Below are 26,359 nucleotides of genomic sequence, written 5' to 3'. Positions count from 1 at the left end.
ATTTTTTTATTTTGCTTACCTGACAAATTTTGGTCACTGACCGATTTTACTGTTAGATCATATTTCGATAATCAACGATAACAGGCAAGTATCCTTGTGTTGGTATCTGAGAGTGACTAAATTATCAGTTTTGTTGATAAGGAAGTAGGATTACTCTACACACAAAGTAAGATAACAAAGAATTATTATTTGGATTTCTGTTCGGGTGCAGTCAAAAACAGACTTTTATTTTGTATTATTTTTTAACTCCTCGTGTGGTACATGAAGGTAACTAGTGTATGTACATGTCGGTTTTCATGGTTATATGCAGCTAGGGCTTACCGTAAGTTTGTGGACCATTACTTTAGGTGGCTTTAGATAGCCTGCAACATGTTTTTAATTCATAATTTAATCCGACCTGCAGATCAATCATTTTACACATGAAAAACTATTTTGACCTTTGGTCCTTTGTGATAAAAAAAACTATTATTTTGAAGGGGAAATTCAATTTTATAAAAAATCTGCAACTGCAATCAAAAAACTAAAAATGTCAGAAGTCTTGCGTTTTGTTTTGTTACTTAAGGTTTTAAGGTTAGGGCTGGGTAGGGGTTAGGGTTGTCATGTTGGGACTAGGGTTTTGCCCATATTAATGAATGGAGAGTCCCCACAAAGATATGAATACAGGACTGTCTATCGGTATGTTGGGGGAGTGGGGTTTGGACGACTAAATATTATCATTTATCCTGATATTTCTAAACTGAAATATGACATATTATCTTTGTTTAGATATGGCCCAGCCATCCTGTATACATGATGTAACAGCCACAACCAGCAGAGGCTGTAGAAAACAGAGTCCTGACCTGAATTACTCAGATTAGAATGGATCACAATCTGTATTTAACAGAGAAACTTTGTTTGGGTAAGATCAGTGGGATCTACCAATCTACTGATAATTACACAAAAATGTGACATACTCACAAATGTGACAAACTCAGCTAATAACCGCCTCCTAACGCCATGTTAATGCCAGAGACAGACCTCCTTTGGAAAGAGGCTTACCTCAGCTGCTGCCATGACGATACAAAGGTTAAGTCTAAGGTGTTTAGTGTGATATTTTATTGAACGTTTTCTTACTGGAATGGGATCGGCATTAATAATTGTCCCGAGAGTCTGTGTCCTCAGTGACATTTATCGTGCTGCATATAAATGAACTTACCTGGAGTGCAACTGCTGCCTTAAAATAAGCCCTAAAACCATAGCTTTCCCATATGAGACTGCTACACTGCCCCATTTACTCCACTGATAAACAAATGCCAGCTAGAATGGACGGGCCAGTCTATGTTTATTTTGTGTCTGTGTGTGATGAATGAGAACGAATGTCTGGAAATGAAATAATTCACCACACTGTCAGGAGCTGCACCTTATTCCAGGTAGGAAATGCATATTCTGATAAATGATGATGTCACAAAAGAAAGACCGATGCCCCCCCATCAACAAACTGAATCCAGCCATGCCATGAAGGTTTGCGCAATGGAAAAGCATAAATCCTCATTCCTCATTGTACTTATTTAGCACTATACTGGAATAACATCTGTGTTTAATCCCAAAGTGTAACCCATGAAAACTTTTCCGCGCAGCAACCAAATCTGGAGACTGACTTATGAAACCCTGACTACTAATAATTATACATTTTAAAGAAACCAAAGTTTGTCTAAAATAGCCTCGAATGGGACGGAGATGGAAAATGACAGCACTCCATCCATCGAACCCCCCAAACAGGCGGGCCCTCTGCTGTCTGGCCTGAGCCACACATAGGCTGTGTCCCTGACACCTCTTGTCCTGGTTTCGCTCAGGCACGGAGTGGGGAAGCAGCACATGAGCCGGGAAATCGGGTGAACGAGGACTTTAATTATGTAACAACGAGGAACACGATAAACCACCAAAGGACGGACGTTAATGACCGGATTGGGAAAAACATACCTAACGCAGACTTAAATACAAAGGACTAATGACAGCAACAAGAAACAGCTGGTAAACACGGGGATTCCACATAAGGTAGATGAGTGGGCGTGGCACACGGGGGGAGCGGACAAGCGGGGTATGACACCTCTGGGATGGTGGGTCCCTCTGCTCTAGCCTCGCCTTGTAAGATGGATGGACTGGATGTTAATTAAGTCATACTTTGAATTCCACAATCAAGCTATTTTCAGTGGTATAGTTGAGACCTACAAAACAACCCAGTCTTAATGTAATATTCTTCATTTTAGGAATCGGAGAGATGTCTCTTTTGCTGTTGCTAGAAGCACACATGCTGCAGAGAATATATTCAAGCCTGAAGGCTTTTTAAATGAAAGGTTCAGGAGCATAAACCCCTCAAAGCTCCCTGTTTTTTAAAAGGTTAAAACCTGCTGAGTCTTACTGGTGCATAGACCATCTCGGGTAGAGATGATGGAGATCTTCGAAAAGTGAGCGTTTGGGCATTTTGGGGATGGGTGCTGGCTCATGCAAAGCAGGGCAGCATCACAGGAACCCTGGAGCCCTACCTGGCAATCTTCTCAGGTGCAGGCTCTGTGGACGCTCATCTGAACAAAAGGGAGTCCCACCCCATCCCCTGGAGCCCCTCTCAGGAACACCCCCGATCACTCCCCAACTGGCCCCCACCGAGTATGATCTGGTTACATATTACTGAAGGATCAGCTGCAGAATGCAAGGAGGTAACATTGGAGCAGCAGAAGAACTAAACCTACTTTACTGTGTGCAACATAAAAATACCCTCAGTTCCCCTGGCCTGTACACACCAAGTACACAGCACTCCTGCTTAGCAAGCTGTTCAGAGAACCCGTGCTACTCAGTCTTTCACTGAAACATGACCCAAAATGAGCTTGCGGACATGACTGGCAAAAACTCTTAAAAATGGTTTCTACATTCTAAGTATTGTGATAAATGCACGATACAATAGACTTCTGTGTTTTCGGCACAGGATTGGGACCATGGGTGTCATTAGATCCAATCACTCGGGGCTATAGCCCTGAATATTTTACGCCTATAGCCCTAAGTATTTTAGCCCAAATGCCAATCTTCCTTCAAAAAAAAAGACAAGCCCCAGGCAAACTTGACTTAGGCCCTGATTTTTTCAATAGCTAGAACCCCCCCCCCACCCCCCGATGAGGACCCACTGATGTCAACAGAGTGATATTTCATCTCACTTGCTATCAGATCACCAACTTCCCTGAAGTTGTTTGTTCAAATCAATTATTCACACACAGAAGAGTATGTGTTCAAACTAGGTCAGACAAAGGACTTAATTTCATGTTTCAGGAGTCTGAAACACCTTGACTCTGCTTCAGAGTGAGTATATAGACTCCCTGTATCTCTGCAGCTCTGGTCGCTTCAGTAGCTATGTTAAACATATGAATACTGAATTTAATGTCTGATGGCTAATAACTTGAAAAGCCTTAACACACTTAATATGATGCTTATAAATATATGTAGGATTTATGAAAAAATCTAGGCCGGATAAATCTATGGTCAAGGATGTGACAAATTGCTGATGCACTCTGTCGCTTCACATTATTGTATCGAATACAGTAATATAACACCATGACTCTGCAAGAAATAATGTTCCCTGCATGCTGGGCAGGAGCTCAGAGCAGCTTTGACCTCCGCTGCCCTATTTCACAGCTCCATATGCAAAGTGTTCATGAACAAGTATACAGGTTTTAATCTTAAAGCCCAAAGAATGTGGTTAGGTGAACTGGCATCTCTAAATTGCCCATAGTGTGTGTGTGTGTGTGTGTGTGTGTGTGTGAATTCACCCAGTGAATTTACTGGTCTAATAATTTCATGTGCAGCCAAAAAATAAATCCCAGAAGATTTCTTCCATCTTGGTAAAATCGGCAGTTTTATCTGAATTTATCCACTGCTGCTGAAGGTCTTTATTTTCTAATGACATAAATGGCACACTGCATACACTGCATACACTGCGAGCTGGCAGAGGTGCGGCAGTGGTACAGGGCTGGGATTAAGCAGTTGCTGTCATCCTTGTTTTGGTGATTTATTACAAGCCCCAGGCTTTTGTTAGATGCAGCCCAGCTGGCCCTGATTGGGTTAATTGGCTTGTTAAGGTTTTATACACAATCAACAGGGTGGGTTTGAGGGGGGCTGGGAGTGGGTGGTGGTGGAGGTGGTGGTTGTAATAGTAATAGTAAAGTAGTAGTAACAGCAATAACCTTAGCAGTAGCAATAGTAATCAAAGTAGTAACAGCAATAGCTATAGCAGTAGCAGCAGTAATAGCGGTAGCAGTAGTAATAGCAGTTGCTGTAGCAATAGTAACAACAGTAGCTTTAGCAGTAGCAGTAGTAATAGAAGTACTAACAGCAATAGCCATAGCAGTAGCAGTAGTAATAGCAATTGGTGTAGCAGTAGTAACAGCAGTAGACATAGAAGTAGCAGTAGGAATAGCAGTAGCAGTAGTAACAGCAGTAGTAATAGCGGTAGCAGTAGTAATAGCAGTAGCCTTAGCAATAACAGTAGTATTAGCAGTAGCATAGTGATAGCAGTAGAAGTAGTAATATTAGTAGCCACAGCAGTGGTAGTAGTAATGGCAGTAGCCTTAGCAGTAATAGTAGTAATAGCAGTAGCAGTAGTAACAGCAGCAGCAGTGCTGGTGCTGCTGCTCATTTTGAGTGATATGGTTATTAGCATACTTTCAGTTTAGCTTCTTTAAAGCCCTTGACCTCATTTCTTGATTGGGGTATAAAGTGAGTTTTTTTCTAGGGATGTTCTGATCCATTTTTTTGGTATCCCGACCCCATCCATTCACTATTTATATCCGGCAATTCCAATCCTGATCCGACCTTTTAATAAATATTTAAATATACATGCACATACAGTAGTCATCGGTGCATTCTGTGTCAGCCTTGCGATTTTGCAGAATTCTTCCTTATGATGTTCCTGCATGTGCCTAATTAAATGTGTTGTTTTAAACCACCTTCTGTTGCTACCTCCTTTGGAAAGGATGGCCTGGCAAACATTGTACTTAGCTGTTGGGCTACTTCGACTGGCACAAAATGTTAAGAATTTTAAGAATTTCCAAACAGAATGACCCCACAGTCATGACTCCAGAATTTCCATGTGCCTTGAGCTTACAGCAGCCTGTGACAGAACTCTGCAATCTGTGCTACTGACGTAAATTAGGTGGACTTGGAAAATGAAATACATCTGGCTTTGGATTGGGCTATGGTAGCCGATACCATTCAATTAAAAAATGCCTGGACCAGCCCTGATGCTGATCTCGGGACATCACTGTTTTTTTCCTTGAACCCTGACAAATTGTGTCACAAAAACACACACATACACACACAACACCTCTGACAGGACAGTGACACTGCCATAGTCAGATGGGGATTGATTTTTATTTTTATCGTGGCAGGATGAAGCCATTGAGAGACCCCAATATCAGCCTTCGCCAGTGAACAGCACATGCATGTTTCCAGAAACAGGGCCAAGGGCAAAAGCTACTAGGGTACTCATGAGTGAACTAGCACTGAGACTCCAGGTGGGAGGGGTCACATTCTGGGAAGAGTACCGAGCGGGGAAGCCTCCTTTCTGGGCGTCACAGCCACTGGCCCAGTTTCTGGAACTCAAGCTATCATGCTTCCTCTGTAATTCCACATCAGAGCCATCCTTCCCCAAACATCACAGAAAAAGGCCCGTTTCACACAGCCAGTATCGAGCAGCCAGCCGTCATGGGTATGCGCGCCCACCCGTGGCTCCGTCCTCCTTAGTGCTGTGACACTGAGCCTTTGCTATTCATCAATCCAAGAACTTCACAAGTATAGTGTGGGAAACGCCTCACACTCCAAACAAGCCCCACAGGCCAAAATTAAATATTTAAGACTTTTCTCAGCAGGTATTATGGTGGTCAAAGTAACAGCTACTGCTTTTAGTCTCATCAGGAACTCTCCCATTTCATCCTTAAGTAATAAAACCAGATTGGTGTACAAATCAGAAATAATGTATTTCTTCAGCTAAGAAACGAAATTGTGGTGAAGCTGCCTGTCGATACAGGGATTAATTTGAAATGTTACACCTCAGTTCCTAAAAAGCACATTTCATTTTGTAGCACATGTATGAGTAAAGCATGTGTCAGTAAAACGTCACTGAGACGATGTGAGATTAACAAAATATCATCACCTGGACCGCCATGGTAATACTGAGCCTGGTGAAAGAGCGAGAGGAGGCGCCACTCTGATCAAACGGCACTTCATTGTTTTCTGCTTCCCTCCTAACTTAGTCAGCAGGAAACGGGAAGCGCTGAGATTCCAGACGCTTTCGTCATTTCAAGACAGCGCAGGGAAGCCAGAGGAAGGGCCAGCCCTGAGTGATGAAATGACAAAGCGGGGAGGTGGTGAAAACCCCAGGCTGGGATGAGACGGTGAGGAGGAGCCACACCAGTTCACCAGTTTTTTGTATTAAACCCATTTTTCCAGGACTCAGCCTGATAAAGTAAGAATTAGATGGGAAACACAGGGGGGACCCCCAAGGGGGGTGACAGGAGTGCCAGACGTGGTTGTAAAGCGTGACACCCACAGAGTGAATGTCTCGAGACGGGAATTGGGGGAGGAGGGTCGGGATTCACCTCTACAGGAGGGCTAGGATTCTTCTGGAACTGGGAGATTACAGCTGAAATGCAAGGCATGGAACCCGAAGAGCAGCAAGTCCAGGAGAGGGATCCATTCAGCATGGATGGAGAAAGAGGTAAGAGGTAATACTCCCCATGCTGGCCACCATTACAGTGTTACAGATATATACTGATGGTTCATGAGAAATAAGAAGGGAATCCATCCAATACTGGATGAAGATAAGACATGTAAATACCCTAAAGCCTGAGTAAGTCTACAGGCCTCATTCTACCTCTGCTATCTTTCCCTAGATCCAAACCTGTAGCGGTTTACTGATCCACTCACATGCTCTTAAATACATTCAACCCTTTTTCACTCTGATTGCCATCCAATTCAATGCCTCCATTTTGTAGCTACTCTGCTTTTCTCCAGGTTGCGTCATTGGCTCTCCGAGCTGTTCGCATGTCCTTTGGTGATCACAGGCAGCATCGCGTCTTATCAGTTGTATTACTCAGATCAAAGGCTACTGATAAAGCCTGGATCTGGAGCGTCACCTCAGCTCCTGGAGAGTAACACTCATTTCATTGAAATTCACAGGCAAGAGATAAAACACCAGAACACGTTGTCGTTTCTCGTGCTGCTTTTACCAAGTAACTCGACTAAAACAATAACATGGAATTTTGAACCAGCAGGGTTAGAGCTTACTGAGGATGCACCACCACACACGCTGCAGTGGCAACGTCGTTTTTGTCACTGAGATCGGACAGAGGGACCACACTGGGGGCCATAGGCGTGGGAAAAACGACACAGAAAGGTCTATTGGGTAACACTAACGCCCCTCGATCATTCATTGGCAATCAGACAAGTATAAGGAAGTCAGATTCGCCCCACCTTGGGGGCTCCATGCCAGGTGAATCCGGGACCACCCTTTCCTTACCAGAAGTGACCGGACACCAGGAAACAGAAACCTAGTGGAAGGGCAATGTTGCTTGGCAGTAGATCTACCAGGATACAGAGATTCAGATTGCCAGCTCAGGTCGCAGGTGACCTGGCACTCGGAGCAGAAGCCGCAGACGAGTCACACCCTCTACAATCTGTATCTGTTTGATGACTCAAGAACTGACCAAGAAAGGATAAGGTTTTTGGTGAATTTGGGGCTATGATAGAGTTTCAGGTGGGGCTATGACTCAATGCTTCGCTCATTGTTGCCCTCCCAGTGTTACCCATGGTTTCAAATGGTCTGCTCCAGTAAGAATATGTACTTGAAGTACCTGACAGAATTTAATGTCCTGCTGTGTAGAAACTATTGCCAATTTATCAATCTGTTTGCGGTAAACTTTCATAATAAATAATTTTCCCATTCCTTAAATTGTCTCGACTTGTCCCTAAAGTCATAAGACACACACCTTTTAAAAAGCAGCAGCAAACATTACGCATATTTGTTAACTATAAGAGTAACAGTGATGCCTATATTATTGATAAGGTATAATATACTTTCCTGTGCACAGAACAACCCCCGGACAGCAATGTTAAAGTTTCTCCACAAACACACATTCTCACAGCAATTCTTCCAAGACCAAAAGGTGATACTGGACAGCGTAAAATGGCCAAACCCTAACTGGCATGTTGGAAAAAAAGTTATGCATAAATACATATTACTCATAGAGTAAGATCAGCGTATTTAAACAATCATCAAGCACAATACTGAAAGCACAAAAAAAATTCCAGGGACATCAAATCTGCATTTTTTTGCCTTAACACGCCCATATCTGTAAATACTATAATGACGCCCATAATATATGACCTCCATTCTTAATGGATCAAGCTTATGCACATTAGTATATACCAATCAATTGCAGCAGCAATCCCTCGTCTGAAGTTAAAGTACACACTGCAGAATGTTTTTACTCTCCTATGCTTCAATAATTTCGGGACTTAGTCCAAAAATAAAAGACTTATTCCTGTTATATGGCTAAAGATGTTTGGAAGAGTAATTCCGTGATCTCAGGATTGTTTCGGAGTCTGCCATATATCCAGGAACCACAGTATGTGGGCATTTTTTGGACTTTTAGAGGCTGTTTATAAGTACATGGATGGATATGGTTGAAAATTACAGGGTATCCATAGAAATTGGGAAGGCATGACAGCTTGTAGGGACATGAGCTCTGTCGTAAATAGTGGCCTTAGGGTTTGACTGGACACCATTTAAAGGCATTATAGCAAGTGCCAGTGGCTGAGGGAATGAGTCTTAACTCCATGCAGAAGCCACTTCCTTCCCTTTAGGTGTGTGATGGAGCCATCTAGGACAGGCTCAGCATGTTCTCCATCAGAGCAAAAATGCACTGGAAGCACAAAGGGATGGGCTCCTTCTCTGTAGTGGCAGCTTCCCACAACCTCCACCCATGAATAGTAGAATTTTAATTAAAGAGCTCTTCCAAATTCTTCCGAACTACACTTTTACTAGGGACTTCATACTACCTATACAAAATTTTCATGTAATTAAATAGACAGCTTTCTTCAACACACACTTGCATATACACGGATCTGTGTTTTTTGCACGGGTTTTTTGGAAGAAAACTGTCATTGTATTTCCTGTGTGTTTTCACCCAATTTGGGGCTAGTGGTGGGTCTGCTAGTTAGGCAGGGATGGGAGAGTGTAAGAATGGACATGAACACTAACAAGGACTCAAATTTTTATATCCTAGACCCACAGCTGTTAACATAATGATGGCATGTTTGACATGGGTAGGTCATCCTCACATTGCCATTAAGTGTACATAATCTTCAGTACTGGGCCTTAAAACAACAAACACTTGAGGACTTTAAAGAAGCTCCTTCTCTCATGCCCTGTAACATTATCCCAGACCCCCAGGAGGAGGGAGAGATTCACATTCCCTAATGTCACTCTCCCCCTTGCAGTCTCACAGGCAAAAAGCCCCCAGTGACTTCAATCAGAGAGGCAAGGTGAGCTCAAAGAAAATAACCCCAACTCTGAATATTGTAAAGGGAGCTGGGACCTTAATAGCGAAGATGAAAATGACAGAAAATGAAAAAAACTTGTTCACATTAAATGTAGGTGAAAACGTAGTGTATGTGCAGAATTGCATAAAAGAAACAGGGCCCTGCAATATTTTGCTTCCTTGTGTAAGATATTTTGTCTAATAGGCCTACTGACGTAGGAGATCGGTGCGCTTTGTTTCATTTCGTCTCTGATCTTAACAATTATTGTTCAAAAATAAGTCCAGTTCCCAAGTCAAATAACTCGAACACTGAGAGTACCTATACCAAATATACATCACTTATAAATTTAACTTCAGTGACATTATTTGGAAGATTAATCTACACGCAAAACTAATAAACAAAGAATCAAAATGACACGTCCTGCGACTCTGACCAGGATAAGCGATTCGAAATGAACAAGATGTTACCTTTTACCTTGATAGTAGGCTAATCGAGTCGCGCAAGAAACCCTGATAAAAATATAGCAAATATTTCAAAAGTAAATATCGAAATAATCAGTGATTAGCAGGTATTTCTCAAAATAGAGATTGTTTGTCTTTTATCCGAACTGAAGCTGGGCATCCTGTACAATTTGTGTAAACACGCCCTTAGACACGCCTTCCTCACCGAAGCCCCTCCCGATCCAGCCCTTCCTCGACCGGCATCTGCCTCGGCCATGGCGACTCCCATTATACCGACTCCTAACCATACAGCTGCGACCAAAAGCACAATTGATCAATACGCGACATTTGCGAGGAGCGCGCAGGGACCGGAGTCTGGCCAAGTGTCAGCAGCAAGATCTGCTCAAGACTGTCTAATTAAGTTTGTACGAACTGTATTTTTGCGTTATTTTAATCGTCAATGCACTAACTTTTAAAGTATTTTTAAATATAGGAATAGTGTATGCTTTTGTATATAATTGATACATTGTAGAAGACTAAGGTCTAGCCTAGCCTATAACATGCATAACTGTATTTATCGCTGATTGTTTGTGTTAGCAACAAGACGTAGAACTATTTCACCAAAGAATAATTGCTCGATTGTGTGCTCTCGTTTATTAACCATACACGACATATTTTCAGTGTGCTTTCTTATAACTACCACACAATGTATGAATGAGTGAACACTCAACGGTTAATATGGGTTATCTGTAACACTACCAATCTACTACCAATCAAGTAAAAAAAATTGAACTGAATATTGTAGTTGCCGGCGCAAATGACATCATTTAAGACACTTGAAATCAGAGAGATTATATGGATGTATAGGCTAGAATCTTGGCAAAGAAAATAACAAAAATGATTCTCTACCTTCTTATTCCTTTCATCGGTTTCATTTTAATTTATATTTTATATCATTTATTATAGCCTATCTACCTGACCACATAAAGCTCTAAAATACGTAGATAGTAATATAAATGTCTTACCTCTGCGAAGGTTTCCATTATTCGGGAATTCTGTCGCTCCTGTAATCAAATAGAGCACAATGCCAAGACTTGGGAAATGAACTGGAAGGTGATGGTCCAGTTTGTGAATACTTTCCATTCACGATCCTAGCAAATATCGGCAGTTTCCGTAGACATTCCCTGGCTCGGGACGGAGAAAGCAGGTATACAAAGGGACAGACCCTCCGAAGATCTCGTATCCGTCCTTATCAGATACTACTTCACAAACCTCCGATCCCCAACTTCTATTCGGCCGCGTGTAGCTGTGTACCCTTTTTTTGCGACGATGGACCCGCCTTAGTTTAAGATATAATACGGAAGGCGGTGCTCTGAGAGCTCAACCCAGCCTCCGAACACGCCCTGTTCATCCGCTGCTTTATCATCCCCTTACCATTTGTTTTTGTAGGCGGCCATGGGAAATATAATAACAACAATAATAATAATAATATTGTAAAATATAATTTCAGTTGTAATAATCATTTATGATCAATAATTTCATTATGATTAATCGTGTTATCTACTTACACTGACCAAAGTCTGTGTGGACTTCATAGGTTATGCGCTCTAGAAAAAAATAGTATTTAAGTCTGTTTTCCTTTTTTATTTTTTCCTTTTCGCCTATTAGACGGCATGAGCTGAGTGCCGAGAAAGCTTCTGGACAAACGATACCTTTGTAAAAAAATATCTTTCCATATGGAAGCCCCAGTAACAAGAAAAAGAAACATCGTCGCACAGAGAGAAGCATGGGATTGAAATATAAAAACCTCAACTTTTAATGGAAATCAGATTCTACTTTTGCATGTCCCGAAAAAGCTTTCAGAAAAAAGTGTTCGGCTCCATGCCTCTCTCTATGCGTTGATGTTTTAGTTCAACTTATGAAGGCCTGTTTGTTCATATGATGTGACAGGACAATAGCGTAGGAGAGAGTTTGATATTGGAGGGACACAACTTTATAACCAAAATATAAAGGTATATTTTGGGGGGAGTGAATGAAACCAAATTAAATATTCGGGGAACAGGTCTCCCTGTCCCGCCTGGTTCATTTTCCCCTGTGACAGGATATCTATTTTGAAAATGCATAGCTACTTCCCTATATAAATTTGGTCTAAACACATAAGAATGGGATGCCAGAAGACAATGTGGAGAAGACATGTTCTCTGTGTTATTTCAGTTTTGTTTTTGTTTTTTTTTTAAAAAAAAAAAGATATGGCTTGATAGAGAAGAGTGTGACAGGAAGTGAGTTTTGAGGAAATTCTCAACATGTATATTTGACCTACCAATAAAAACATTTGTTTATGTTTCAAATATATGTATCTGTCTCTGTTCTCTTTCCAGTGCAATGAGGCTCTTCTGTTGCTCTTTCCACAGTGTTTAACCTTAAACCCATGTGCTATAGTCCATAATTCACTCACATTCATTCTCATCTACATGGCCAAAGAAATTACTTCACAGGCACGGTCTCTAATAATGACATCACCAAGGGATGGTCATATGTAATTATTGTAAGTACAGCATACGATGTCACTTTATGCCAATATGCATTGTTATGTCATCACTATATAGGTGAGGAGACAGTGACTATTTACTTGGCTGATCTCATCTTACAGTATGTCCACCTAAAGCTCACTGCATTGCTTCAGGTGTGTGACATATCAGTTGCCTTGCAGCATTGCAGTTAAGTAGTAGAAATCAATTTTCAGCCAGCAATTATTTTATGAAGACTACACGAGACAATATTGTTTAAACAATGCTTTAAAATACTCTAGTTGAAGAACACATTTACTTGGTAACCGAAAACTCGGTGATAGCATACCTGTGATACCCTATTATTCCAAAAATAACTCCCCATTATTCATAGAATAACTCATCAGTGTAAGCATGTGAAAGCAGTGCGATTTGGTGCACAAGGCTGGCTGACTGCTGCATCAGTATGCTACATTATAATGCAGCACCACGGAATCCAACACAAAGTTTATCGGGAATTATGGCTCACTTATTCATTAAGAACATTCACATCTTCAGCCAAGATGGCTTCCCATTAAAGAGACTTGAAAGCTTTTATATCCACTCTTGATCGTTCTGGAGAGTCAGTCTATGAACAAATGGTTCTGTCTACTTCATTGCTAACAAAATCATTAAATCAAGGCTATTATGGGAAACGGATCTGGAAATTAATCTCTGCAGTGATCAGGGGTTCTTGGTTTCATTGAGCATTTTTTATGTAACATTCCCATGAGTCATTGTGAGATATATATCTGAGAAATGCTCCTATCTTAAGTACCCCAAGCATCTTGAAGTTGAAAATGTCACATCCCTACAACTGTGGTCCCAAGCAAACCCAAACAAATTTAAGTGTATGAAAAATAGTATTCCAAATGGATGCATAGACTGATGCATGGATGAGTGAAGAATAGGAATGCAATTCTGGTAGCAGTAAAAGATTTTGTTTTAATATGGAATACATTAATATAAAATATTCCAGATTCCTTAAAAAACTTCAGTACATAGGCTGTCATATCAGTGTTTTAGTCAACTTTAACTAATTCTATAATAAACTTCAGGATAAGTGAAAAGCAACATTTTTCATAACTATTGCTGAAATGAATTCAATAAGTTGCTTGAAAAGAGGTTCTAAAAATATTATTTGGAATCTTAGGAATCTTTCCCTAAATATCACAGAAGGATCCGGAACACACCCCAGCACCAAATTTAGCCCCAATAAACACAACTCAGAAATTGGGACATTCGATACCTGTGTCTTGGACTCCTGGAATTACTTGCACGCCAGGAGGTTTAAAGTCAGAGGGAGAGAGTGTCAGTTTATCTTGATGAACTTTAAAATCCCCAATTCCCTTTTGGCCTAATTAGGTTTGCTAATTTAGAATGACTTCTTCATCTCATTTACATATCAATTCAAATAGAGGTGAGGTGGAAGAAACTCTCAACTTGCTAAACATTCCTTTGTGATTAACATTTTGTTTTGCTTCAAAGTGTACACAAATATACACATTTATCTGTATATTGATGATTTAACACAGGAAGACATTGAACTTAGTTTGTTATTGCCAAGAAACAGGAAATCGCAAAATTATGAAACACAAAACATTTTTTTTTTTGACAAATAACACAGATGTTGTACCACATTCTTATGTTTTTGATTAGGTTTTACTCACAATTTTGCTGACTTAAATAGCAAATGTCAAATACTGAATAACTTGGAGGAATTACATCTGTATACAGACTCAACAGCGACGAATGGCCTAATACCGCCCAGGCCTGTGATTCGCAGCTGTTACTGAGTGTGACTTTGAGCTGCGGTCCAGAACTAGCTCCGGGTAAGATTCAATCTCCGTAAACAACCTGCAAAGACCAGCAGATTACCTACTTCACACATCCGGCAACAGCTGGAAGGCAGTCGGGCACCGCTAACGGGAAACTATAGCCCAAGGCAAGTGCCTGGTGAGTTTGCCTATTGATTACTTCTCGCACTGCCCCCCCCAAGCTGCTCAGCCTCTTCAGTCACACAGAGGACAGAGACCTCAGAGCATCAAACTACTCTGGGGAAACTGTTTCCAATAACATTGACATTATGATGCTACAAAATACAACACAGTGAAAATAACAGATTTCACCGGACACAGCCTACCGTGTATCCAGTTTTGTTATTAAAAATGCATACAGTAACAAAAATAAATAGATTTTCATTTGTAAAAGTACAGCTATATTAGTCAAATGTTATGATTCCTAATACAAGCATGAACATGAACTAAACTCCACTGCCAGTTTGCTTCTAGGAAGCAATTAACTGTTTTGATTTGACCTGTTCACATAAGATTTTAATCATTCACTACTCACAGGTATATGTACTGCACAAATATGCACAGGAATTGTCTTGTTATGACTACAGTTCAATCCTGTACAATGTCTAATCATGCACTATAAGTCCTATTATTTTTTTAAGAAATGTTCTATATCCTATGAACACATTGCAGGTATAACATTTTAGAGGTTATACTATAATCTTTCCATAAATGGTAACGTTTCAAGAATTCAATTATTTATGGGACCTCCCAGTGTCTTTATCTACCAGCAGATTAGTTGCTAATGTTGAGTTGCTGCAGTTTTGAACTCATAATGGTTCAGAATGTTGTTTTGTGAATCTGGTTAGTCGTGAAGGAATGGATCAGATCACCAAATGGCTAAGATTGATAAAAACCGGATTTCTAACACATTCTATGGAGCAATTTGTACATTCCTTCCCCGGTGGTTGTCCCCCATTCCTCCCATTCCTCAACCCCCTCTCTTAAAGACCACAAGAAGCCCAGGTGCTCACGGCTAACATTCCAGAAGGGAGCTCTCACTTCCTATTGGAGGACTGATGGCTGTGTCCACCCTCCTTTTGGTTGAAGGCTAAGCCCCTGTAAGCTAATCCAATTTAAAATGGAATGGTGTTGATAAACTGCTGAGGAACCACTTGTACATCCTTTCCATAAACTATGAAATTGGAGATGTGTCCGTACAGTACAGAAGGCGTCGTAATGGACTGGGAAGAACATACACTAGTGGCCAAAATTGTGGAAACGCTTAGCATTGGCTTTAAAAAGTACTATAGGAATATTGATGGTAATGTCTATAAACAAAGAATGTTTACAAATATCATACATTGGATGGTTAAGTTTGTGTCTGGAGCAACTGTTGAATAAAGCTCTGCGATTTGTAAAAATCTGAAGTAAAAATTTGAAGTGATTCCACAATTTTGGCCACTAGTGTAGCTGTTCTGTCTGCACAATCGCATCACCTAATTCCCTCTAGTTGATTACAGAGGATTTCTGGCAACCTTTCCATGGGTCAAGGCACCCTAGGTTGTTACCTTGATGCTGATTTTTGGCTAGTGTCTATTTTTGTACTGGTCTTTTATCACCTACAAAACAAAAAAGACCAAGTCAGAATGAGCATACCCAGCCCAGCGGCCTATGGAGACTTAGACCCCAACGACAAGACATTGTTCAGGGAAACCAGCTGCTCACATGGACAACAAAGTCCTCACAGTGAACAGTGCCCCCCGGGACATAATCCCAGCAGCCCAATGTGAGTCCGACGTAAGGCTAGTGTCTGGCCAACGGGTAGCCAGTTGTAATCCAGTGGGAAGGCTCTTGTCTTCTGTGTAAATAAAGCAAGATTTGGATCAGGATGCTCTTGACAGCTTCATTTAGTTTCCATCTTGAGGGAAACAAAATGTAATTGTAGTAGTTAAATATCCCACAATGTGACACTGCAATGATATTGTTTATAAATAAGGAATTACAACAGACTAACTTCTCTGGGTGTCCTAGACTGACCCTAAGTGGACCATTGGAGCATAAAGTCAAAGGAGAGGAATTCAAAATGATGAAACATAAATAATATGCTAATGAAAGGTTGTGGTGCCAACAGTTAAACTTACCGATGAGAGTAGGAGTGGGGGTCCTGTTGGTAAAATTTGCCGATTGGGGAGGGGGCCAATGGATTAATCAGCCAAATTTAAGAAGTTTAACAGTTCTCTTTTTTGCCGTAGCCCTGGGCTGTAGCCTTGGATAGCCAATACCTTAACCTGCCCCTGAGGCTAAGGTTGGTCTTGAATGTTTCCGTATTTGTTAAAGGTTGACTAGATAGTGGTTTTCATTTACTGTATGTAGTGCTTTGTCGGGGTGGGGGACAACTTGGTTCAGTCACAAATCGCGATTCTTTAAGGTGGCGATGGCTATACTGCCACGAGAGTTAAAAATTAATTTTTAACTATAAATTTAAATGTGGGTAACTGTAATTATGTTGGTCACATTTAAATCCAAAATTTGGGGAAACTTGGAGTCTATTAAGGAAATGGAGGCCAAGACATCCCTATAGCTATCTACTTAGGTTCACAGCTTGGTGCAAAATAATTAAATATTTTTTATTAATTATTCATTTATTTAATAAAAAATTATTAAATAACTCCCATGCTCTCTACTAAAGAGTATGGTCACATATCTATCGTGATAAATACACATATAATATTGGTTACTTTTTTAGCCTGGTCTGAATTTCCTGGTAAAAGTGCCTTAAATTCCATGGGGAGACTATGTGACAGAGGCTGTTCCTGCTCTGCCCCAGTCATATACATACTCAGATGATGTCATCTCTAATGAAGTAGCACATTGGATGTGTTTTATCTGAGTTCAGTGTAACAGAGCCGACAGTCTTGGTCAAATCAGCTACTCTCTCCAGTGTAATTTATTGGGAAGCCAAAATGCACCTTAACTTATGACTGACTGTAACCAGTATTAGCTGTAACCAGCTCAAAGCCGCATTTACCATAATGTTTTCCATGCTGAACATCTGCTTGTGAATTTGATTCGCCTGTGTACAGAAACTCATTCATTCATTTTATTTTGTGTTCCAAATGAAAAATGATGTAACCAAACAGCACAAAAATGACTATTACAGCCCTTATCTTTACTTTAAATGTAGACCTGAACTGATCTTCGGCAAAAACTATTTAAAAATCACATATATTGAAATTATATAGAAAGAAAATTATATAGAACAAATATCAATATTACATAGATTTGACATCTGTTAATTCCTGTCCCTAGTGCTTTGCTCCTATATAAAACAGGATTTGACGAGATGATCAGATTCACACTTTATTTTTTAGCTTATATCTGGTTCATGATTATCAGTAGAATTACCAGTGGCATTGCCAAGACTTTACACTGTACTGGGAAATTTACCTGGTAGCTTCGGCTATAATTGCATATGTGTCGTTGTGCATGCCTTTTATTGCCTTATAACAGGGGGGGCAGATCCCTGTGTAGCTTAGTTCTTTCCCTGTTCCACCACAAATGATTCAGCTCAAGAGCTGTGTGGTAATTAGCACAAGGAGTTGAATCAGGTGTGTTAAATGAGGGGAAATCCAAAAATGTGCAGGGCTCCGGACCCCCAGGACTGCAGTTTGACACCCCTTCCTTATAAGGTAAGCTGGGCTGTACTAATAGATTACTACAATATCTGTTAATTTTTGCTTGAGTAACAGGAATCTGAAAACAGACACAGATTTAGCTAATACCAAATGGAATGCAATGTAGCTAATGTTTTCTTAGAAAAGCCCCTTCTGTGTCACACTTCCAGGTCATTGACCTGTTTTGGAGTCCTCCTCTTTTTCTAGAAATTAAGCCAAGGAAGGAATTCATGATCAACCAAGGACAGAAGTAGGCTAAAGTCTCTCTGAGCATAATGTCAATTTTCTACTCATGTCAGGCAAGAATGGCCCCGAACAAGAAGCAACACTACAGGATTTATTTTTTTCAACTGTAATCAATACGTGGACCAGGACATTTGCTGTACAGTGGTTATACTCACCGATCAAGGTGCTGTTGAACAAACACCAATGGAAACAAAACCTTCACTATTATAATATTTACTGTAAACTGCTGGTCTGAAGAGGGACGTTGATGAATACCACAACGAAAACAATTCTTCTGTATGATTTTTGGCAACTGTACGATGACACAGAGTTTAATCAATTATAGAATACAATTTCACTATTACCTGACTGAACATCCTAGTCCTGTCGGTTCCTGGTCTGGACCATGGCTGAGCTCATCACAGATGTCATGGATCATCGTGCAATGCACGACAATGAAAAGACAGACGTCTGCAGCAAATCCCAGCAGGTCTTACAACTGGGAAAATGAAAAAATGCCTGGAGTACGTGGGGAATACCTGTCCCATCATCTGTCTTTAGATCATGGGCTAGGGGTCAAATTGTGAGAAGCCCTGGCGGGGGTAGGGGGGGGGATGGGTACGCATTGTCACAGCCGTGACTGAAAACGCGATTCCATAATGGAGAAAAAGATGTCTGACACGGATTGCTTTTAAAATGACCAGCAGGAGTGACCTAACAGCCTCAGTCATGGTCAGTTATGCCCCTGGGGGGGGGGAGTGGGTATCTAACTGAGACGCATTCATGGTTAGTGGGGGGTTATGGGCAATCAGACATGATGAAGGAGCATGCTGTGTAGGTGTTTAATAACTCACCCCTATACCACCTTTAAAGAGATCAAGTGAACCCAGTAACCATGGAGACTGTGAGGGAGTGTAACCTAACCAGCACAACCTGCCTTCATGTTCACGGTCCAACAACAGTGTCGTATAGCCAATATTAGAAGGTGTTTCATTGCCAAAGTATACAAATTAACCTGCAAACATTAATAATCAGAGTGGCCAGTAGGTCATTCATACTACATACCTGTAGGTCTGTGGGTAGATATTAACTGATCCACTAAACAATTGTTATAAACTTAAAATTTTTTAATCAGGATATGGATTTTCTGAAATCACCCATTTTTGCACACAGCAATAAGTTGATCAGTGCAACATCTTATTTGAAAACTCTAACTCCTGTTCCACTATATCCTACAGTGTGATTCAGATATCTTCTATGAATCTTCTATGGCATCCCTAGACCAAACTGAATGTATTTAAATAGTGATGGATAAACTCTATTTTGGGCAGCCTAGGAGATCTATCAGCTCTCCGTTCTGGAACTGACATTGTGGTTCGGGCTAGCTTGATATGTTGATATTAAGCCAATTATGCATTAACTCAGCTTTTTTTCCCAAACTGAGGGGGGGCTTTCCTTAGCCTGGCCTCTGGCATCAGTGACAGGCCAGGACAGGCAGATAAGGGACTAGTGTGATATTTCCCAGGTGATATTTTCTGCTCCCCGCTGTGAAGAACGTGATCAGACCGGAGACAGCAGAGGGTGGGATGGATCTTAACGCATGGGCATACCATGACCCCAGTGCAGGGGTCAGGGAGCTCTGGCTGAAGGAAGGTCTCCCTCCTCATAAACACAGAAGAGCTGACTTGCAGCCTCCAGGGAGCGAGCCGGAACTTTCCAGCCACTGACGTTTCCCACAGGCTCATGGGCTCTGGGAACCTTGCGTAAAGCACACAGTTACAAAGAGCTCTTTAGTTTATGGCTTAAGCTTTTTTCTAACCAATGATGACTTTTTTCATGTTTCCGTTATGGAACGTAAGCACAGAAAACCTAATTTTACAGTTGCACCGTAAAAGTAATACAATGTTGACATATTTCTAATGGCAATTACTTCTGATTGCTCTTTCCGAATGTGGATTGCACAACAACAGAAAGGAAGAGAAATGCAGGAATGCAATGCACTAGAGCGCCCAGTTGAGATCCTCATGGTGGTCTGGTGAGGGAGGTGGGTCCAGAGTGATTAGCAGGAGCCAGGGGGTGGGCACTGTCTGCCTCCAGTTCACCCATGGGGGGGGCGAGGGTTGGGGGGATGCAAGAGTATATCATCCATGTGAAACTGCCTGACATTCAAGCACACGGACTAGTAACACTTATAAACCCTAACAATTCATAGAAAATGTATGGAAAAAGTATATTTACAGAGGAAATGGGAGCATTTTTAGTAATTCAAATAAATCATGTTACTTGCCCTTTAATTGTGTTCTGGAAACAAAGATATCTACTTAACTAGTGGCAAAATTAGCAATAGCAGGGTCATGACAACAGTGATGTAGCCTTGAATCACCAATCTCTATACTGGCAATGTAACATCCTGGCCTTAATTCTGTATCTAGAGTCACTGGTCAGGACTTATGCTCATTTATAATGTCCATATTGGTGGAGGCTTATCAGTCAGTGATGGGTAGGTATAGATGTAACAAGTCTGGGTCTAAAATTAGAACTTAAGATCAGGTCTAACTCTTAATGTAGCTATAAAGAGAAAGTGCCCTTTATACATCCAGTAATTCTGTCAATGCCATTCCATTAGCTACCAGACTACAGCTCAATACACTCAATGGGGAATTCCATTAATATTCAATTATCAGACAAATTTAACATCAGGCTGAAGCATGTTATTCTATCTAAGCATTCAAGTGGATAAATAATGGCACAATAATGACCATTGATGGTTTTGTTTCTTAGCAGAAGAATTAACCATTTATCCCTTCATCTCTTGAAATAAAAATGCAAATAACTTTTAACTGCGTATTCTGGTCAGGGTTGTGGTCAGAAGAGTTAACCAGTTGAATGAAAAATACAACATATATTGAAACAGGACCAGGTGGTTGCCATCTCTCCATCTCTTTGGGTTTTGGAGATGACTGTTCTATTTCTTGAGGAACTCCACATCAATAGTTTACGGTACCAGAAGGAATGTACTTACTTCATCTAAACCATTCATTATTTATCACTGTTTACAGGCTTTAGATGGCAAGAATGAAGGAAAAGGACATATCGTAATCTACTGACTATAAGGAGGAGAGCATAAATCCTGACATCTCTGAAAAGAAACAAACTTTGAAGGACAGCCCATCATGTGTGATTGATATGATGCTTTGTCCAGTACGTGAGAATGTGCCGGAACATGAGCAGGCCTGAGCACAGTTTCTTACCACGAGGACCACATAAATTCCTTTCCTGGTGTGTCCAGCACATCTGGAGCTGACCTCTATCTTCTCGTGCTTATGGCATATTCAGGATGAAAGTCATAGGTCAGGCACTTATTTACCACAACAGCACCCCCCCCCCATCCACCCACAAACCACCTAAAAGACCCACATCCGCATTATGACTTGCATGTTTTCACAGCGAACCGGTCCTGCTTTATTTATAGCTTAGGAATTGCTGAGGAAGTGCAGGCAGCTGTGCATCTTTATAAGGTTTAGACAGCATGTAGAAATATGCAGCCGACCCATGCCTGACATATACACTAATGACAGGGGCCTTGTGGATGGTTTGGTTCTTCTTAGTCAGTAAATGAAGGGAGCAATTACTAAACAGGGGGCACTTCTGAAAAGCCACTCACAATGGGGGGAGACACTGACCATGAGTCACATGCACTCTTTCTCACAAAAGGCGGGTGGGATACTAGGGAACATTTTCTCCTCAAGGCACAAGCAATGAGTCACAAACAGATCACAAGCCCCCCCCCCCCAGAGTGAACGTTTCTCCTCTGCAGTGATAGCATTCTGCATAAGCTCAGTGGCATTCACTGCCAAATAGTTGGCGTTTTCATCGTTACCATATTTGCTGATGGGTGTCTGCCCCCCCCCCCCCCCAACATGTTCAGGATACAGTTAAAATTAGATTTTTTTTTCAAGTAATGGGAGTAGATATCTCTTCTTTAAGCCAACTAATATTCTTGGATTTTACCTGAAAAAAACTGAACTTTAATTTGAACTTTAGATTTTTAATACCCACAACATCCAGTTCCTTATGATCTTCTCTGGACCCTACACTCGATGCACCGTCTGAATGTTGTGACCAGTATCTCATCCACACTTGACTGAATATGAATCTCCACTCTCCACAGCACCTGTTTTTGTAAGATTTATGTCATCTTCACAATATCCTGACTAAAAACTGCCATTACAATCCAAAAAAGAATAAGATGGCTATCAGTGGCTACATCAGAAACACTGCACCTAAAATTCTCCAGCAACTTGTGATTTTGACATTTAGAGAATGTGCCTGAGAATAAGTTTCAGTTTTGTAGTTGTAGAACACTTTGTGACTGCTGCGCTTGTTAGAATGGCCTTCGTTAAAGCAAATGTGATTCGTTGAGGAATTGACGGAATAGTAACACAGAAACACTTCTGGGCTTTGGCGTCATTCCAGTTGCTCCTCGTGGTAAGCTTAAGAATGAGCCTGACATGGGACAAACCGATTTGGCCAAGGAACATGTGCTCTTTCAAATTATAAAGAGAGTCAACAGGTTGTCCTTCCACACCACCTGCACAAGCAGTACTTGTTCAGCTGGGACATGCAGCATTTTTGACTGGCTAGGACAACAACACGTGTAGACCTGATTGAGATGCTGATGGAGAACAAACACAGGTCTGAAAAGAAGGAGAGTATAGTACACTGGCACACAAAGGCAGGGCAGTGTGCACTATTCACAATGACCACAGATTCCAGAATTTTTCATTATCACTGTATTGCATGTTTACACAATATTCGGGGTTGCCCAGCTAGTTTCTCAGGCACAGTTATAGATCGTGCATAAAGATACAATACATTCTTAACAGACTGAATAAAATCTCAACAGCGCAAATCATCCATATCTCCTACCCAAAGCTACAACACTATGAAGCATGCTTTTGGTATCTTACAAGTCGCAAAACGTACATCACAGAAATCATTAATAGCACATCATAGACATGCCAAATGTGAAGACGTGGACTTTATTTTATTACTCTTAAGGTCAAATGGTAACACTGAAATTAAATGACTTCACAGACTTTGTCTGTGAAGAGTTCAGTCTGGTTCTGAGACGCAGTTTACAGACAAGCCCAAGGGCTGATAGCATGTAGGAAGCTTGTCTGGAAGAATGGGTTTGTAGGCAGAAGACACCTCCCCATTATTTGCCACCTCCTCTTCCTTGTCCTTCTGATATTTGAACACCAGGTATTCCGTGCCCATCCATGCTGCCCATTGTAATCAGCAGGCTTCACTGGGGGATGGAACAGGGATGGAAACAAAGAGATCCTTACAGTCCCACCATTAGATGGACTGCCTGACTGAATGGACATAAATCCATGTTGCTCACCTCTCTGACACTGAGAGAGTCAATCAGAAGAGTGTCTCCGTATGTCTGCGACGAGAAACAAAGCTCCTCGACGGGAGGTGACTCCAGGAGGAGGCTGTTAAATGGACAAAGGAACATTGTGTTGCCACGTAAATCCAGGCTATTGTGTAATTAGTGGTCCCCTTCTCTGCAGACACCATGAGCTGATTAACCCAAATTAGCCCAAATCCCCATTAGAAGCAGACTGCATCGGCCAGCACATGAACAGGTCACAGCAAACAGGCTCACCACACATTCAGTCCCACTTCCATTGTCTTGTACTTTTGAGTATCTGAGAGTTCATACCCAGCATTAGAAATGCCCTATACATATTTTTTAAAGAACTGATAGAAAGAATCTTGTTCCGCTTCCAGTTGAGATTAGCATCAGGCTGAAAAGTATGAAAAGGCTTTACAGTCGTCAGAGAGGAATGATTTCAAGAACAGGAGGGCGGTGGGGGTCGTCCAGAGGGCAGGGGCTGATTTCCTGTTAACGCTTCCCCCTTCCTCATGAGCCAGCATGGTAGGCTGATTTCATTCAGCACGATCCCTGGGGACAGCCCATACAACCACATGCTAGTCACTGGTGACAGCTTGCATATCTAGGCTTTTCCCCCATGCTTTGTCCATTTATTGGATGTTTTGTGAGCATGTTTTGATGTGTATAAAAGCGCATGAGAGAGGAACTGATTGCATTAGCAGGTTTTTATGCTGAGAAGAAGATGCAGTATCTCCCATCCAGGCAATTTTCCAGCCATCCGGTACACACAAGCACAGAAACACACACAAGCACAGAAACGCACACAAGCATAGAAACGAACACAAGCATAGAAACTCACTCAAGCACAGAAACACACACAAGCACAGAAACGCACACAAGCACAGAGACGCACACAAGCACAGAGACGCACACAAGCACAGAAACGCACACAAGCACAGAAACGCACACAAGCACAGAAACGCACACAAGCACAGAAACACACTCAAGCATAGAAACACACACAAGCACAGAAACGCACACAAGCATAGAAACGCACACAAGCACAGAAACGCACACAAGCACAGAAACGCACTCAAGCATAGTGTGTGACATACAACATACCCTAAATAACAGATACAGAAGCATCACTGACATCACAGTGATACTAATACATAGAAATATACAGCCGTAATAACTAGACCAATAGTACTCCTGCGGTCACAGTCAAATACACACACATCACGATTTGAGCTTACAGATAGCAAAACCACAAAGCTAGTGTATGACACACACCACAAACAAATACCAAAACCGTAGTAGCAGATACAGACACCTACTGAAATTTAAACACCCCAGTGTGTAATGCACATACAAACATAGCACCCAAAGTATTAAAGTATCAGAGACAGACACCCACCTCTAACTCCCCCCTGCAACCATAGCTCTGTTGACTAATTTACAGTTTGTTTGAGAAAACACAATAAAATGGTGTTCTGCGGCTGTTTAGACACAGACACAGATACACACTTAATACATTTGCATTCCTTTTCTGTATCATTACACACTGTCATATTCACAGCAGTGGTGGGGAGTAGCAATGCCTAGACATCTAGGTCAACACCATAAAACCCAGCTCCATCTCATTCATGTGCCAGGCCATAAATATTTACAGGGCTTCTCTGTGTGCTGTGTGACTAGCCTGGACTAAATATATTATACTCATAAACCAGATGAGCATTTTGAGCCATAATAAAATAAACAGTAAAACTGGATGCATTGTCTACATGGTTTATCACTGTCTACATTCCTTTAAGTGGATTACATAAGGTTGGCAACAAAATATACACTAAAACCAAGCAATGCAAAGTGAAGCATGTTCTCCTTGCTCTCTATGTGTGGATTTCCCACCCTGCCTTCCAGGCCTCTCCTAGTGTTTTAGAAAGTTCCCCAAACCATTATGACCTTCTAAGATGTTAAACTGTAAATTTCTTGGGCTGTGAAACTGTATCCGACGCATCATTTGACAACTGCTTGAAAATGTATTCCCGTTATCTGTGAACAATTCTGCCCACTACTGGACAGTTTAAGAAGAAATTGTATTGCGTATGAAATTACAAAAATGTGCATGTTTATCACCACTTCTGTGTACTGCTGGTTAAAAGAGAATTCCATTTGGTATTACAATATTTTATTTTCTAAGCTGGGAGATACAGTATTTTCTAAGGTGGAGATACAATATTTACCTAAATATTCAATCGCCCATCTTGCATGTGGCAGTACAGGGTTGAGGTGAAGCACGGCAGCGCAGGGGATAACCGGGATGAGAAGCACTTACTTAATGTTAAACACCTTTTCACTGGTTCTGGCACCTTCAAAAGTGGGTGTGTCCTTAAAACAGGTTTCACTCTATTAAAAAATCAGCCTGTGATAGATTCTACTGGTCGGGTCAAAAATTAATTAATTGCATAACATAGTTTATTTGAATGACTAGAAATCACCAATCGTACGAGGCATGGTCCCAGAGTGCTGATGTTGTTGGCGTTATTGTTTCCACGATCACTGATCCCTTTTAGGGCTGCTAAGCGGTCTCGGGAAATGCAGACATCGTAATATGCAGCAATACCTATATCATCCATCAGATGGCAGCCAACGACTGATTTTGAGTTTGTCTTTGCAGGGCTCTATCATCGTGGAGCAATTGTTCTAT

At 41.2% G+C, this 26,359-nt stretch overlaps 1 protein-coding gene and 1 long non-coding RNA gene across 2 annotated transcripts in view; both read right to left on the bottom strand.

The window, feature by feature from the left end:
- The window catches only part of myo10l3 (myosin X, like 3), a 50,118-nt gene extending 38,809 nt beyond the window's left edge, over positions 1 to 11,309 (bottom strand). The window contains exon 1 of the mRNA XM_023805851.2: positions 11,030 to 11,309. Within this exon, the coding sequence (XP_023661619.2) occupies positions 11,030 to 11,047 (18 nt within the window). The 5' untranslated portion in view covers positions 11,048 to 11,309. The remainder of the gene's footprint in view (positions 1 to 11,029) is intronic.
- A 12,041-nt stretch (positions 11,310 to 23,350) lies between these two features.
- LOC111840642 (uncharacterized) lies at positions 23,351 to 25,993 on the bottom strand. Its single transcript, XR_002837476.1, has 3 exons — positions 25,896 to 25,993; positions 23,656 to 23,749; positions 23,351 to 23,559 (listed from the first exon to the last, which is right to left on the bottom strand). It is a non-coding gene; the product is annotated as an uncharacterized lncRNA (long non-coding RNA).
- Between the last annotated feature and the right edge of the window lie 366 nt (positions 25,994 to 26,359).

Source organism: Paramormyrops kingsleyae, chromosome 1 (assembly GCF_048594095.1).
Source record: "Paramormyrops kingsleyae isolate MSU_618 chromosome 1, PKINGS_0.4, whole genome shotgun sequence".
Classification (NCBI taxonomy): domain Eukaryota; kingdom Metazoa; phylum Chordata; class Actinopteri; order Osteoglossiformes; family Mormyridae; genus Paramormyrops; species Paramormyrops kingsleyae.
Note: the sequence above shows the minus strand (reverse complement) of the source record. Positions and strands in the feature narration are given on the sequence as shown.